Below are 17818 nucleotides of genomic sequence, written 5' to 3'. Positions count from 1 at the left end.
CACGTCACTCGTTGGGGCAAAGCCCGGCCGGCCCCTGTGGGGGGAGGCCCGGCCACCAGGCGCTCGCATTCGAGCCCCAACTCCGGGCCTGGCTCCAGGGTGGGGCCCCGGCTGCGCCATGCCAGGCGACGTCACGGTCCTTGGTTTTAATCTATTCATAAAGGGCTTTTGAACAGCTCTTAGTCTGACCCGTCACCCAGGACCTGTTTGCCTTGGGAGACCCTACCAGGGGCATATAGCCCCCGACAACATAGCTCCTAGGATCACTCGGGTACTCAAACCCCTCCACCACAATAAGGTGGCGGTTCAAGGAGGGCCTGCTACCCCCAGAAACCAGTGCAGGGACATCCCTTAGAAGGTGCTCATCCACCCCTGCACCCCCATCTATCCATCCTTACATGCATACATACATTCATCTCTCCCTTCGTTCGCCCACGCTTCAGCCATAACCTCACTAATTAATCAGGGACTTAGAGTGCTGTCTGAGCAGCGGTGCATTTTGATCACCTGCTGCTGCCAACACTTTCTACATTTCTCATCTAAAATCTGTTGAGCCAAAAGCAGGATTAACGTTTGCTTTGCACTCAGCCTCACTCTGCTGTCAGCCAGCTCTCTAAAACACTGCTGTGGGCTATTCTCTATCAAAGCTTGATGCTCTTTGGTAACTGTGACAGACATGGCAGGATGGATGCAGGTCCTGGGTGGATTGTTGGCTCGTATATGGCTTGCTTAGTATACGACCCGTCTGTCTTAATAATGAGGATCCTGAGGTAGCTGTCATCGACAGGAGCCTCTGTGCAGACAGCCACATATGTTATGGTGGTGTACAGCTGCCACACTCCTGTTGTTTTTGTTGTTCACCCCATCTTCCATCTGACAGTGAGTGTGATAAGGCTTCTGCCCAGATTCTCATCCTTGGACCAGGTCGGTGCACAACGTAACATGCTGCAGGCGACTCATTTTTAAGCCAATATTTTGATGGATGAAAGATTAAGACTGAGACTCCACAGTGCTGTTTCCCTGGCAACCTCTTTTACTCCGTTTTATCTAATATCTTTCCTGTTTGTCGATGCGAGGTAAAAGCTTCTGTCTCTGCAGCAGATAACAGTCAGCAACTGTTTAAAGTACAGTGACCGTCCACTTGTAGCATTAAATTATGGTCATTTGAGCCACAGTTAATTATGACGTACAGGTATGAGAATGTGCTGCACATGTTGTCAAAGCAATGCAAACAAATAGATATGTGTTTTTTTACTTCAGAGCACAGAAACAAGGGGAGAAACCGTTTGTACAAGCAGCTTCAATGTATTAACATGGATTTATAGAATGTAAACAATGTCTTGTTCTGTAAAAGAAATAGTGGGTCAAAGATAATAGGCTTGTATCAAAACACATCGTTTTGGAAAATCAAACAAGTGGGCTCTGCAGATGGGTACCCACTCCACAGTACAGGGCAGTGCACAGCAGCATTTGTGCTCCATGTAGCTGAGCACCAAGCAGCGCGGTGGGGGGGGGGGCTGAAACAACCTGCAGCGCTTCACAGCTGTGTACCTGAGTGTTGAGTAACATTATTAACCGAAGGAAATAAATTGGCTGCAGATCATCTCTGCTCTGAAATCTGGACAAATACAGCCTCATGTTCACACAGCGTCCAAATTGACCTGGCTTGCTATTAATTTGAGGGAATGAATGGAGTAATTCAAAGGCACAATTCAGTAATTTTCAGCTGTGAATTATTAATTACAGGGCACAAATGAAGTAGTACAAATTATTAATTTGAATGAGCGACTGATAATTTGTCTGTACAGATGATTAAATATGTTATCCTTAATACCCGCTGGGCTCTGTAGCGTTACTTGTCTACATGGCATGATGTCTGCCTTTGATACAGGCCCCCTGAGTCTTTGTTGACAGCTCTGCTCAGTCCCCTTTTTGCATTTTTATTTCCTCTGACACGGCCGAGGGCTCTATTTCTTCTTGTAACCTCTTCTCTTTCTGTCTGGCTGTCAGTGTCTGGGAATGCGAGTGTTACTGGCTGCGCTCTCCTTCCAGCCTCGTACCACGGAGGTAACGGCTCCGCTCCCGTACCTGAGCGCAGATTCAGTCAGCAGACTGAAAAGTGCTGAGCTTCAGCGCTGCATTAGGGGCTTCTCTCCTTCTTCTTCACACCAATTTCTGTGTGACCTTTTCACCATTAGGCCTGACGCCTGCAGGCCTGTTGTGGTCTGTCCTCAGTGGCCAGAGCAGAGTAGTTTCCTCTTTGCTTGTGTGACTCATACTAAATGTGGAGGATCAGTCTGTGCTGAGGAAGAAGGGGTTTTGAAGGATTAGCCCAGTGTATGTGTCTGCTTTATGGTTTCTTTGCTTAAGAATCATCTCTGAGTTAATCTGGCAGCCTAAGTCCCCTCTTAAATATTGTTTTAATTCCTCCTCTATTCGAGGTTTTGTACTGTGGACTGTGGCTGTCACTCTGCAGCTGGAATCCATGTTTTATTAATTGTATATGAGGACTGCAGGCCTGTGAATAACTTAGTGTTCTAGGCTTTCTGGAGAGAAAGGTGGGGTTGTCCAGCTCTGAGGCACATCAGCTGGTGTTTCCAGTGTGAGGTAGAACATATTGGAAATAATTCATTCAGTCATGAATATAATTTGTTATATGGTTCAGCTGGTGCAGTTTATCAGCAGAGGTAGCTATATGGTTTCAGTCATCTAAGCGTAGGCGGCTTTAAGTCATGGAAAAAATATTACTGAGCCCAAACCTGCGCTGTCTCCCTCCCTCTCCTCTCTCCCCCAAAGTATCACCTAGAGGCGGGTTGGCCTCTTGTCTGCTCGGCTGACTTGGCTGTTTCTGTCGTTCCGTTAGGTTTGTGTACAAGCTAATGGGTGTTGAAGGTAAAGGGAGGTGGCAGTGGCTGTTTACCACATGTTTAAGCTGAACTGATGTCTCACCTTGCTCTCCGTTAGTACCCGGGGGGGCTGTGCATGAGTCACAAATACTATATACAATGTCCACAGATATGTGTTTTTGGCCAGTTATCCCAGCAGAGTGACGTGGTGTCCCCCCCACCCCCTACACAAAGGTTTCCAGCCCTAAAGGAGTCAGAATCTGATTTCATGTTTTTTAATCTACTTTCAACAGCAGATTTGTCAGTTATACAGCCTGTGTTACTGTGGCACAAAGGTTTCCAGCCCTAAAGGAGTCCAAATCTGATGTCATGTTTTTTAATCTACTGTCAACAGCAGATTTGTCAGTTATACATACAGTCTCTGCCTGTGTTACTGTGAAGTATAATTATCTTTGTGTTGTTTTTCTCTGGATGTTGCCTGTTGTAAACGGCACTGCTGCAGGTCTCCTACCACACACTGGTATTCACATATGATTTGACCAGTCAGTGAGTTTCCAGTCGATCCATTACCACTTACTTTCCTCAGGATGATGACTGCAGAGCGGCGCGTTCAGAATGGGTCTGGGGACAGGTGACCGCCGTTGTGTATGAGTAAGGAATCAGTGTTACAGATGACTATCACACTTTGGATCAGACACCACACTGCCTTTGATTAATAATGTCTGGCTATGCAGTGAAGTTAACTTCTGGTACTGTGTGCCTTGAATGAGCTGACCTTTGTTGCACTCACACATAGTTGTGGAGTCTTTGTTGTGCTTCAGCTGATGCTCACGCTGAGATTTCCACTGGTCTTGCTGAGTTTTAGTGGGGGAACATTGCCAGTGTGGGGGCCTGTCCGGAGCAGCCGGGCGGAGGCCGCGACAGCCTGAGTCTCGTCCACACTCCGAGGGCTCCCGCTGCATTATCCAGTGTCAGGAATTTCTTGGGGGTCAGTTTGGCTTCTGATGAGAAGACTGTGCATCGCAGGACTTAGGTTTCTGGAGCTGGAGTTCCAAGAATTGTATCATAGATAGCTGCTTTTCTTGCCAGGCAGTCTGCTGTGTTTGTATGGTTTCAAAGGGGTTTGATTGTTTTATCAGTGCCCACTCATTGGCTACAGTCCCAACACAGCTCAGACACTGCAGACTTAATATTTTTTTCAAACAGTGAGAGACAGGTACTCACAGATAGCCTGCTCCTTCTTCAGCGTCTGGGGCAAACACAATCAATGGTTGCTATAGGTGCTGCTGTGCAGGTAATGAAAATAAACTGGCACCATGGCTGCCAAAAGTGGCACTAGTTGGATATTGATCAACCATATTGTGTGAGCGGAGCTGTATTATTTCAATTAAAGGACTTCTTCAGTGATCTGTGATGCTTTATAGCGGCAGCGTGCTTCAGTGTTGTGAAGTTCAGTTTTATGAGTTCTAGAAATCTCTCCTGACTTTCACTGAATGTGACTGCTCTGATGTTGATTCTGTTTAGGTTAGCACAGACAACTCTCAGGCAGCTGACGAGGCCAGCGAGGAAGCTGATGTGCACCAACTGTAAACATGTGAACTGCCAGATCAGGGCAGGTTCTCGGCCGCACTCTGTGTTCTTCACTAAACGAAGCCAGGTGCTGCTCGGTGAGCTCTGCAACAGTCTGTCTCACTTTCTCTAATTAAGCTGATCTGTCCAGCACCATGACTGCTCCCCCTCCCGCTGCCTCATTCCTCAGAGAGATCACATTAGCTATGAACTGCACCGACTCGAACATTTCAAGCCGCCTGTTACCCCACTGCCTCTCTGCAGGCTCAGATGCACTGCGCCTGGGAGTCCAGATTTCTCAGGAGTCGCTCCTGAATGTGCACTGTGTCATGTGCTCTGCCATATTTATTCTGTTCACAGTTGCTGCATGAGCATAGGTAGTGATCTAAAACTTTGACACTAAGAATCCATGATAATCCACTTTAGAAGAAAATAAGGAAATGTCGCTACAGACCTTGGTCACCAGCACAGGACAGTGCACGCTTATTAAATAAAGCTTGATTAGCACCCCCCCCAAGACATTCAGAGTGGTCTATTAGTCTTTAAGCCTAATGGCTGATGGATGGCTTTAATTTGTATCTTGGAAATTACAGTGCTAATCTGAGATGAATTACCAGTGAAATCAGACTCCAGACCTTTCTCCATCCTCTCTGACCCCCTCTTGCCATTTCTCTCTCTGCTAGATTCAAAGCTGCAGTGCAGTTTCCCATTTACACAACAGAAGGAACTAGAGAAATGGTCAAATTAATGAAGGCAACAGCGAGCGGCTAACAGAGACCGTTTTTGAGTCGTACTTGTGTTTCAGGCCGATATCCTCAGGTCAGTTTATGTTCTCACGGCTCTATAAGCCCTGGGTGAAGGGATGGAGAGAGAGAGAACAATCAGCAGCCGCTGGTTTGGGAGGAAAAGCACTGGGATTTTGCTGCTTTTAGATTTTGACTGTCAGTGGCTCATGTTTGAATGACTAATTACTACAATGACTGAGAAATGCACGCTCCATTATTTAATCTTGTTTGACACCACCATTTATTTTCCTTTGTAGATATCTGAACCCACCAAAGGTTTGATGATGTTTCTCCCTCGACTGAGTGGTTATTAATCCGCGTTGTGCTTGGGACTTGGGAGTGCCGCCTTCTTCTTTTAGACTGGAGAACCTTCCACTGTGCCATGTAATGTTTTGGCAGAGGTGGCTGTTGGTCTTGTTAATAAGAGGGCTGTTGGAAAGTTCACAGTGTGTCCATTGTCATCGCTGTAGGAAATGGAAGGCTGATGTGTTGAGGCTGCCAGTGTGCCAACAAACACATCTTTGACGTAGGTTATTTCTGTTGAAGAATAATGTTATTCTTTAGAATCTGAGTGTCGGCCGTGTTATGTTTTGTCACTTCAGTGGGAGCAGATGTGGATGGATGGTGGTACTGTTGTGAGGACCTCTGTGGTCACTTTGAAGGTTGATGTTGTGTCCCCTCACCTCAGGATGTGCATGTTCAACATGGCAGTGGTCATATTTTTGTAACTGACTGAACATAATCACAGAAGAGTGTTCAAATGACCTGAGTCATCATTAAACACGGGGGTTTCCATGCACGACCCTCGGGTGAGTTGTTACTTATGTTTCTATAGAGTCAAGTCAAGATTCCAGAAGAGCAGAGCTGTGGTAGACTGTGCTGGGAGTTACCTCCTTTTTATTAACCTGACAGCATTCGGATCTGTCGGCTTCATGTCCAGTCATTTGGCAAACATCATGTGTGCAGCGTGGCTCCCCCCGTCATGGTCGCTGGGATGTCGTGTGTGTTATGAAGCTGTGAGGAACAAGCTAGAAGTGACCTGTGTCAGACTGAGAGAAAGCAGGTAACGGATCGATGAAGCCAGCGGTGTTACATATCTGTTACATGTCTGGTGTGTGTTAAGCAGAGTGCCTTCTGCCCTTTCTGATGGTTACACTTTCATATGGAGCCAAGTAAAATCAATGCCCCTGATATTTAGCAATTAACCATCACATCACAGATGTTTAAAGCACAGACCTGTTGTTGTCTGGAGAGAAATGCCCCCAAGCAGGTTCAGTGAAGTTCTCATGAGCGTTCACGCTGTATGTGTCTTACATCTCAGGGGTCATTCAGGCCCAGGGCCCCGGCCCCGGGATACCGTTGCACACCTCATGCTCGGGGGAGGCCGACCTGGGTAATGCCATCTCTGGTGGGGATTTATTTATGAGAAGATTCCTGTGAGCACACTGAGTTGTTAATTGGCTTGAACACAGGTTATGTTGACAGCCCGCTTTGGGTCAACCTTTACAGAAAGGGGACAATGCAGACAAAGGTTTTTCAGATGGAGAGCCATAGTACGTTATCCTGACACCACAGTGCTTCTGTTAAGCCGCACAGACCATCAAAACAGCAGCTAAGAACAAAAAGGCAGCTAGAAGACTCCTAGTGCTTTTTTGATGGTGTAGGAAACGTGTGAGCTAGTCAGAGAGGCTGCCTCTTGCACCTTGGTGAGTTTAAACTGTTAAAGGCACAGGAATCGTGAAAATATTGGGTGTGCTACGGTGCAGACACCTGGTAGAAAGACTTAGCTACCAAACATCATTTGTCACTTATCTGACATCTGATTTCCACGGATGTCACCTTTGGGAAGGATGAATGTTAACACAAACACACACTCACACACTCACAGCCCCCAGCTCAGCCAGCTTGGTGCGTTAGTAACACCCGTGCACATCTGTGTAACGCTCTGCAAGTGAGCATTAATTAGCAGCATGTTTGACTTTTTAAAACGTAAAGCTCTGCAGGTTGAGGTCTTTAATTATGTCCTTTTTGTATCTTTTCTGTCTGCAAATGATGTTCACATCAAGGGCTTGTAATGAGGAAATATTAGCAGGCCTTAGGTGGGGGCCACTGAAAGTCCCTTTAATGATGCTTTCATTTCAAAACTTAAAGGACCTTTTTACCTGTTTGATGTCAACTCCTACAATGGTAGTGACATTAGTTCGGTTAAAGAGCTGCACTGTAGGGTCTCCGTTCTTTTGTTAAAGGCTGTCTAAAGACCCATGGGGCTGTTTGCATAGGAAACGTGTGCACACTCTTTTTGTGCTGTGATTAGATTAGAAAGTTCATTGTTCACTGTTAAATGAATGCATGGAAACAGGATTCATGTTTTGAATGCAACAGTCTGTCCTTTTATAAGCCACTAATTATGGAAGTGGACACTAAGAGAGAGTTGTTATGCATTGGGTTAGTCTGATTCCCATGATGCATTGGGTTAGTCTGATTCCCATGATGCCTTCAAGACTCTTGGAAATAATCATTTTCTCTGTTGAACTAATTGTGACTGTCAAATAAGTAAATGCATATCAGACTGAACATTCTGCTTTATTCTTCTGATCAGACACACAACCTAGATCATAGAAGTTACACATTCAACCCTGCAGGATCATCTGCTCCTATGATTCCCTGTCCTCGTGTGAATAAGACAACAAATACTGTAGTCCTCTGCTTCATTTTCAAAGTGTAATCTCTGTTGCTATGAATATTGCCAAGCAAACTAGAAAGTCTGTGGGTCTGTTATAAATATTGAAAATTAAATGACTCATAGATCCTAGCAGCAATTTGGTAAATTGTTTCCAGGGGAGGGCTTGGAGCATGGAAATGAACGCTGACTCCTCTCCTGCAGGGAGTGGATCCCCTGCAAGGTACAAAGTACCTGCTAATCAAACAGCTCAAATGCCATTTGCTCAGTGATGTGGAATTAAGTGTGTCGTCTTAAGCTGTTTGTCGATGAAAAGTACATCAAAACACTGTAAATATGTTATGGGAGGTTACCAGCTGTAACTGTGTGTGTTTTCTTTTTTTTTTGGTCTTATCCTTGCAGCTGTCCCGTTCCCGCCCAGTCACCGGCTGACGGCTAAAGAGGTGTTTGACAGTGAGGGGAAACCAAAAGTGGATGTGCTGAAGGCTCACCTAACCAAGGAGGGTCGCGTGGAGGAGGCGGTGGCTCTGAGGCTCATAGGAGAGGGTGCTGCAATCTTGCGTTCAGAGAAGAACCTGCTGGACATCGAGGCCCCCGTGACAGGTCTGGAGTCACATACCGCACACTGTTTGGTCCCAGATGTGTGGCGTCACTGGGGCGAGGGCTCTGAGCCGAAATGTTTTTGGAAACCACTTCTGTGATTTATGAATTAGGCTGTATTGCTACATTTTTATCACATTTATTGACTTGTTTATACCAAAGCATGTGTTTGTCCATAAAGTCATCAGTCCACATCCCGTTCAGAGTTACACCATTACAATAACCTGTGCATCCCTGTTGGTCTCACGTGTTCAGATGTTTAGACAACATGCAGCTACAGACGGGTGAGAGAAAGGAAACCCTGAACAAATGGGTGGTCTCTTCCAGGATGACAGTGCCCCCCCCATGCACAGGGCACCAAGGGTCACTGGATGGTTTGATGAGGATGAGCATGATGTGAATCGTGGTCCTCACAGTGGTCTCAACCTAGCCACACACCTGTGGGAGGTGTTGGAGTGACATGCTCCACCACCATCACCACATGAGGGAGTAGATTTCAGAGGCTTGGAGAGTTGATGCCAAGGTGGCAGGTGGTGGCCCCGCACCTCGCTGAGACACTCTGTGTCGGGTCGTCCTTTAATCTGTCATCTGGCCGTGCACGTGTTAGAGAAGAAGCATTCTTGTTCTCCTAAGAGGAGACTGCAGGCTTACAGCGCTATGAAAACTTAATTTTCTTAATTGAGTCGCAGTGCCTCCTCCCGTCCACACATGAGCCAAGCACCTAGCCATAGCAGTGTGTTTTACTTTAGGAAACACTAATTTAATTTATCCAGTATGACAAAACTAACAAACTCTGCCACAGTCTCACTCTCATTAAGACACTGTACTGTAACCAAGTACAGCTGTTTTAATACTGAGCTGCTAAAATTGGAAAAAGGTAATGAGGCTAATTTCCCTCCTTCTTACGGAGCCATTAGCTGTTGTCATAAAGCATGAAGGGCATGAAAAGGTGAAACATTCATCACGTTTGTGTAGACAAACATTTTTCACAAGGTTTATTTATTTATTGTACAGTCAAGTGCTTTTTTTGCCGTCTCCAAAGCTGAGCTCATTCATCCGGCCTCTGAAGAAACCCAGTGTAGTAGGAGGCTGCCTGATATATATGCCCAGACCCTCTGCAGCTATTGTTGTCTTTCTTCCTGGTCAAGTGCCCTGCTCCTCCATTAGACTTTCTGATAAGGCTTCTTTGATGTTGTTGCAATCAGTAGCTGAGACCCACTCAAAGGATCTATTGTGGCATAATTTCCTCACATGGGCTCCTTCCCAACATGTGCTTCAGAGAGGCAGACTTCGCACTTGCTTAAATTCATGAATGCGTGGTCCTTTCTCAGTGTTTACCGAGGCCATTATGAGAAGACAATATCTTGTCTGGCTGCTGAAGAGGCTGAAGCTTAAAGATGCAGACAGGTTTGGACAATCAGGAATCTTACTGACTGCTTCTTTCTTTGCATCTGCAGACACATGAACAACAGGGACTAGAGCTCCTGTAGCACAGCTAGAAATCTGTGTCAGGTTTTAGAGTGATTTATGACCAAGTGTCACTGTCCAGTGTGTCCCTCATTAATTAGGGTACCACAGCCCATTTCTGTTCATACATTCTAAATCTTACACATGGCACCTTTAAAGTTTATTAGAGAAGATGAAAATATGACGGTGCTTGTTCCAAAGTGTTGGGTGTGGGAGAGATCAGATGACGGAGTAAGGATGCTGGAGTCTGTTACGAGATGTAAAAACATCCGATTTCCTGCCTTAACCTGATCACAGTCTAGTTTCTCGTGCTCTTACTGTAGTGGTCAGATTGTCATTGAAATCCTGAGGAGCTCACACAGAAAACGTTCTAACTGTTCAGTGATGGCCAGTAAACATCCTTCCTTTGTTGTGTTAGACTGTGTGCAGGCAGAGGATCCTGTGTGTGCTCATGTGCACGAGCAGTGAAGCGCTTCTTGCCCTCCCACACAACACCTCTGTGTCAACCCCTCTCCCACTCAGTCGTTCTTTGCAGCCAGGATTTCTCTGCTACGCGTGCTTGTGATCCTTGTTTCCCCAAACTCGCACACCGTTCTCTGTAAACACTTCTTTGTTTCTATCCGTGCTCCTCTTCCCTCTGCCGTGTTTTGTCTTTGTGCCACGCTCAGGAGCTGTGTTGCGTTCTCTCTCTCTCTCTCTCTCTCTCTCCTTGTGCACATCTCCAATTCCTGCACGACACATGGCCAGCACATTAGTATGTAAATATTTATCATAGATGCAAAGCACCATGACATGTCAGCTCCCTCTCTCTCTGCTTCTCACAGTCACACAGTCGATCCCTGGTTGGGCCAGATGGCAGGCATGGAGGGGGGGGTGTGTGACAAACGGAGCTGGCCACTGGGTACAGGCTGCTTCCTTCACACAAGTGGCCCATCATCAGAGCTCCATCATCAGCAGTCAGTGCTCGGGCCACATGCTAAAACACAATGAAACGTGTTTTACTGGAGCCAAGATGCATATTTTGTATATGTTGAGTTACTATCAATAAGTAAGTAACAAATGATAGAGAAATGAATTAGAAGAGCACTGATAAGTTCATCTCACTGCCAGATGTCCTGTTAGGAATCATTTGGTTACAGTTCTACTACTAAACAAGTTTAAACTTTCAAATATCAGTGGGTGAGACCTCACAATAGTCCCGCATCGGCCAGGCTGCAAACCATGTTGGCACACGCCAGTGTCAGGACACTGAGGTGTTTGCAAATGTTTAAAAGGATATTTCTGCTCTGCAAAATTCTGTGCATTTTTTCCATCTTAACTATTTTTGTTCAACGGAAATATTTGTAAGTAAGTATAAGTTTGAACTCTTCATGCCTCTAAACATGAATTCATCCAAAAAGGGGACTCACAGAGCTCATCAGCCTCTTCTGGACAGAGACTCTGCTGTATTAGCGTTAAGCTAACCCGTCTTTATTGTGGCTTTGCCTATTTACACACAACTAAAAAAGGCCGGCATAATGCTGCCCCTGTGTTCTGTTTACACAGATACCGGCGTCCTGGTAGTAGAGGTGACACATGTAACCATGCGTTTAACAGTAATGTTGTTTCTTTCAAATCATCAATGGCAGACAAACACAGCGGGGATGTGTTTTTTGCTTGTTGTGCACAGTTACGACACGATACAGTTGTGCACAGTTTACAACGTGTTCATGATCACAGGTTCTGTTTCTTGGAAGCAGTGTTAAAATCTAAACCCCGGTGGCACAGCGTCCACACAGCACATCATAGCTCCGCCCACAATCGCCCTGGCTGCCTCTCTCCATTGACTCAGGGCCTGAGATGGATTGGTTGAACTAATTTTACAACCTCTCACGGTACAACACAGGAGAGTCCACACTGACCCCACGCTAAGTGGTGTGGCGGACAGTTGGCACAACAATCCCACCTTATGGGCGGCACAGAGACGGATTCAGCCTGTTATAAGGGGTTTTGAGTAGTTAGTGCTGTACTTTGCTCTAAAGAGTCACAGTTAATGAAGGATTAGAAACCATATATCAGGCACGATGAGGTTTCTTGTTGCTGCTGTACTGGTTCCACATTACATACAGACTGATGTTCATAACAGATTGCTAGCTCCACCTCCGCCTTTGCATAAATGTGCTGCAGGATGTGAGTGCCATCAGAAAACCGGAGGTACTGTTATCATCCAGCCTCAATCAAAACATGATCTGGCACAGTGTGCCTCGTTCAATGAGGCTGGCCGTTTGGAGTGGCCTGTGTAGGTTCTGAAGCCAGGTTGTGTAATGCCCACCGCCCACTCTGTAGCTGCTGCTACGCAGGGAGATCACTTCAGTGCACAAGCAGTAGATGGCCAGAACGAATTGTTTCTCACTCCAGATAATGTACTCCCACCTGCTCTTATGTGGGTTGTGGTTCTCACCTCGTTTTTGTGTGTTGTGTGACAAGAGGGAGGGAAGCAAAGCATGTCTGTAGGTGTACTGGAGCAGAGCGCTGGGTGGATTGTGTGTTTGCTGTTGTGAAGCAGAGCCCTGAAACGGAGGAGTGAGCCGCTGTAGCGTTTTCTGTTTGATTCCCATCGAGCGGCATCATCCACGCTCACACAGGCGAGGTGCCTACGACTCACAGTGGCCGTCACATTGGCTCTTCTCGACCAGTAATTGAACTCTCACCGTCACCCTGCTGTTTTCTTCACTAGCCAGTGACTCTCCAAAAGGTCAGCCGGAGGTGCAGTCCTCCCACGCAGTGCTGTTGGTGTGCACTTCAGGTGAAGTTGCTGCCTCTCTACACCCCCACCTGCATCGCTGGCTTCAGAAACCATGAAAATATTAACATCTCTGTTAAAAAAAGAGCCTGTTTTATTGCAACCCTTATATTTGGGCCAAACTATAAACACAGAGTTATCACAATAATCACTCTCTTGGTGGTCATCCCTTCAGAACAGTTGCTGTACACAGATGGTTTCCTGTTACATCTATGTGCTTCTGTACAATAGATGCATTGTTGCCACTGGTGATGCTTGTAGAGCTCTTTATCAGGTCTGCAGCTGCTTAGATTTGCTGTTGTTGTCAGTGACATCAGCTACAAATTCAGTCCCACTCAGATTTTTCCACAGCAATAACCACCTTCAGCATCGTACGCCTTTGTGGTTCAAGCAAAATAAGTCACTTGGATTGTGTAGTTGTTGTCCTTTTATTTAAATTCATGCACATTTTACTTAAAGGTGCAGTGTGTGAGATTTCGTGTTAAACAGCCGTTTCACAGCGATTACCGTAAATGTAGGGCAGATTGTGCTCTCAGAAAACAAGTGTGGCTGACTTGACCAATCAGAAGCTAATGGCTGCACAGTGGGTTATCCAACACTGGCCGTGTTCTAGCTAAAGCTATCAAACTTGTAATAGGCTAAATCACCTGTCCAGCAGAAAACACTTCGGCATCATTTTGGAAACATTTGTCCCTCATCAAGGATTTTTGTCTGGGAAAGGCCAGACTACCGTTTATCCTCATCTTGTGCTGTCGCCTGCCCCGTTTCTTCATGTGTTTGCTTCTTCGACACACTGCACCTTTAAGTGTAGTGTGTTATCCATTAGTGTGAAGCCTTAATGGTGGCCACGTTACAAAGATACCCTCAAAATGTACAGCCTTCACTTCATTTCTTTCAGAAATAAAGAAGGTAGTTACTTTAATAATAACTGTACCTGCCATTAGGTTCTGTTTCAGCCATTTTTGTCCCATTAAATGAAATTTCCAGGAAGCTACTACCAACATAAATAGACCAGTGCTTCATAGTAGACTCGACTTGATTGCAAGAGGGAGTAAGGGCATCTGTAGAAATCAGATACAAATAATAAGGCTGCTTTTTGAAGGCGGCCCCTGCTGTGGATTTAAACAGTTACACAATGTGGGTTTAATACAAGACGAATGGTAAAGCAGAGGTTTTACGATGCAGTCAGGGAGAGCTGGTTCTCGGAGCTGTCTCACAAGGCTCGTAACTTGAGATAATTGCTCTCCGACGCTGTCCTCCAGCTCCCACTAATTGGGTATCTCTCTGAAATGTTTTTCTTTCTAACCATCTCTTTTTGTAGTTCTTGCTGCTAGATACAGTTTATACGGTGACAAAAAGTCAGTGTCCTTTTTCAAATTAGATTTCAATCTATTAATCCTGTTGTTCATTTCTTAATTAGCTGATTGTGCGATGACTAGATGAATTGCGGCACTTTGACAGCAGACAGACATCCTGCTTATCACTGCAGTCGCTGCGACAGAGGTCGCTGTGAATATTGCTGATTGTTATCATTATTATATTTGTTTATTGCGGCTCTCGGAGGAAGAAGGTGATTTACCGAGCTGGTTTCCTGAAGTCAGCAAAGAAATAAATGTCTCATTGTGGTAACTGCTGTTTTGATCACTCTGGCTGTATATGTTTAACTCGATGCATTAATTGTCTTAGTTTTGGTCAAAACCCAAACCGTCAGGGAGAGTGGGTCAGGGGCAAACCGTGCACTGTTTGAAACCAGTTGACAGCCTTGAACGTACTGGGTTCAGCGCCTGGAGGTCAGATCCTAGGATCCGGGCTCTTGCAGGATTTCTGTTCCCTTTTCACCCCCTTTTTTTTTTTAACTACGTCCAGATGCTTTCTTCTAAGTTTTTTCAGCAAAAGTACCTGTGGAGACCCAAACTGTGTGTGTGTGTGTGTGTGTGTGTGTGTGTGTGTGTGTGTGAAGACTATGCACTAAACAGACGCTTTCTCCAAGCCTCATTACCTACCTTCCTACATTCGGACCTTTAAAATGCCTTTTTTATGGTAATAAAGTTTTAAAATAATGTTTAGACTCCATGGTTATGCTTTCAGAAATTGTCTCACTTCTTTTCACCACTGTACTGTAGCTTCATAATAAACATGCAAAGAGAACAAGAGCCACAGTTTGGCTTTAAGGTAGAGGCGTTCGTGCACATCGTCAGTCCATCAGAGCCATTCAGCTGATGATCAGTTCACCTGACCTACTAATGAAGATGGGAGATTATCATTGTTCTTTTCATTTTATAATGTCAGGTTTTATTGTTCTGTGGCAAAACCAAGTTCATGGTCAGAAATTCAGGCCAACCTTTTCTTAGACAAACTTGACCCAAGTGCTCACACTAGAACGGGCTGAACACGTTCCTAGTTAGGGTCTGTTTGTAACTGCTGCGATGAGCCAGATCTGTAATCAACAGGACATGTTTGGAAATGTATACGACTGAAAGCCTTCTGTTGGGTCTCAGCCAATGAACCTGGAGTGTATTTGGCAGGGAAAGATGTGTTCATGTCTCGCTGTTCAGTCGGAACAGGTCGAGGTTGTGACGAGGACATGGTGGCAAAGGGAAGCCTGGAAGTGCACCATGTGATTCCTTTCCTTTGCACAATGTCATATAGAAAATAGCGTGAATTCAAGTATTAAAGTTTGTGCTTGTACGAGGCAGTAATAGTCTGACAGTCTGCTACACAGTAGAAACACAAAGCTGAATGGTTGCCACTTTCTGAGTTGATTGGATTCAGATTAACTCCACATTTTAGGTTTTGAGTCTGTAAAAGCTTCTGTTATGTCTTTTTTGGTACAAATGAGCATTTTTTTATTCTGCTTAGTTCTTTGCATAATTTCCTGGAGTAAGTGTGGGTTGTAAAGCTGACAAGCAGCAGCCGTCTGTTTTATGATAATGCCCTTGTCAGTTAAAAACGCAGAGTTTATACAAATACGTTTCACATTATTTAAGTATGAATTGTAAACTACCAGATAAAATGTTTGTACAGTTATGAATGGCCAATCAAGAAGGTTTTCCAGGGTCCCATGACATCCTCTGTACTTCTGTGTTCCTGGTTTCTAGGGTCTCTTATTAAACAAATAACGTCTCACCATGTTGCAGACACTTACAGCTGTTGTCCTGATGTGCTTTTGTCCCTCTCCTGCTTCCTCCCAGTGTGTGGAGACATCCATGGGCAGTTCTTTGACCTGATGAAGCTGTTTGAAGTAGGAGGATCACCAGCATCCACGCGCTACCTTTTCCTGGGGGACTACGTTGACAGAGGGTATTTCAGTATTGAAGTGAGTTTGTCTCTTTGTTTTTGTCCTCATGAGCGACTGATCAAGTGTGACACACACCATGTGCTCAGCTGAAGCTGTGTTTATTAATGCTTTCTTTGAGCATTGATCGAATCAGACTGCAGATAGAGTGGTAATACGCCTGGATAGCAAGTGTCTCCGTGTAGCTCCGGGTGTTGTAGGGAGCCAGGTGTTTAACCTGGACTGCAGGTTTGCATTTCCTGCCTTCTGAGGTGTGTCAGCCCGGTACTCCGGCTCCTGTCAAGCTTTGCCTTCTGTTCCAACGAGACTGAAATGTGCCACAAAATGTACTGCATGAATATTTGACTATGAAGAGGACTGCTTGTATTAAGCCACTCTGTGAACAGTGGGGGTCTAATGGTACACAAACATCACGGTACAGTCACTTATTAGGAACGTCTGTAAACATCAACAGTCGATAACGTGCCAGTGATGGCTGCGGCAGAAGGCATTATGTTTTCAGGTTGTCTGTCTGTCCCGTTCCTGAAACCGCGATTTGTCAGGAAATGTATTCAAATTTAGCACAAATGTCCACTTGGACTCAAGGATGAGCTGGTCAAAGTCAGTGACTTCCTGTTTGTCCCATTCCAGTGAATTTGACTGACTGACTGACTTATTACTAACTGCTCCAATAACCAGGCAAAGGCTGTTTAAATGGTGACGGAAGCGGAGTCTGTACCATGCTTGTTTATTCCTTGCAGCAGTGATATGCACACTCACGCGGTGCAGTTTCAAGTGAGTTAAAAAGTTTCTCATGCTGCCAAAAACACACCCAGTCACCACTGAACAAACATTAAGTGGCAGCCCGGAGTGCAGTAAACAAATAACTTGTCTTATCCATTTGTTTTTGTCTGTTCTTGTGTTTCACTGGGAGGCTGAAGTGTTCCCAGACAGGAGACCTTAGTGATGAGGGAGGGTCTTCTGGCTCTGGCTTCTTGTTTGCATTGGCCATGATGTTCACCAGCCAGAGGACTGGCTAAGCTAAAGGTGAATCCCATCCATCCATTATCTATACCGCCCAATCCCAGCTGACACTGGGTGTGAGGTGGGGTCCACCCTGGACAGGTCGCCAGTCTGTCACAGGGCTGACACTTAGACAAAACAACCACACACACACTCACAGTTTAGAGTCTCCAGTCAACCTAAGATGCATGTCTTTGGGCTGTGGGAGGAAGCTGGAGAGAACCTCACAGGCACAGGGAGAACATGAAGACTCCACACTGAAAGGCCCCGGGTCGACCAGGAAATCTCTTAAGGTTCGACACACCCCATTGTTGGAAATCAGTTTGTGATTGGGCGATTCACATATAGGACCGTTGGAAAGGACGTGTCAGTTAAAACGTGTTTCCTCGTTCCTTGCAGTTTGTCCTTGAATCTTTTCCTTGCGTCCTACATGGACGGGACTAAGACAGAAGGAGAAGAAGCAAGTGAAGGAAAGCTGGATGCCGTTGGTGGGGTTGGGATTCACCGCCGGTTTGCCGAGCTCTGGTCCGCCACTTAATATGTTCGTGTGGGAACGTGAATTTGAAAGAATGTTCTGCACACGGTACAAGCCTGCTGTTAAAGACTGTTCACCGAACCCGTTCGGTACCAAAGCGTGTACCTTTACACCCCCTGGCTCCAATGTCTGTTTTAAAGATGACCGTCTAACCAGTGTGTTCTCCTCTGTTTCAGTGTGTGCTGTACTTGTGGGCCTTAAAGATCCTTTACCCCAAAACACTGTTTTTGCTGCGTGGGAATCATGAATGTAGACAT

The 17818-nt window shown here is 45.6% G+C and overlaps 1 protein-coding gene across 1 annotated transcript in view; it reads left to right on the top strand.

Moving 5' to 3' along the window:
* LOC109973877 (serine/threonine-protein phosphatase 2B catalytic subunit alpha isoform-like) overlaps positions 1-17818 on the top strand; it is a 63130-nt gene that overhangs the window by 18583 nt on the left and 26729 nt on the right. Inside the window, exons 2-4 of the mRNA XM_020623731.1 lie at positions 8283-8483; positions 15921-16045; positions 17738-17817. Of these exons, the coding sequence (XP_020479387.1) occupies positions 8283-8483; positions 15921-16045; positions 17738-17817 (406 nt within the window). The remainder of the gene's footprint in view (positions 1-8282; positions 8484-15920; positions 16046-17737; position 17818) is intronic.

Source organism: Monopterus albus, unplaced genomic scaffold (genome assembly GCF_001952655.1).
Source record: "Monopterus albus unplaced genomic scaffold, M_albus_1.0 scaffold309.1, whole genome shotgun sequence".
In the NCBI taxonomy this organism is placed as follows: Eukaryota; Metazoa; Chordata; class Actinopteri; order Synbranchiformes; family Synbranchidae; genus Monopterus; species Monopterus albus.
This window is presented reverse-complemented; position numbering and strand designations above follow the sequence as displayed.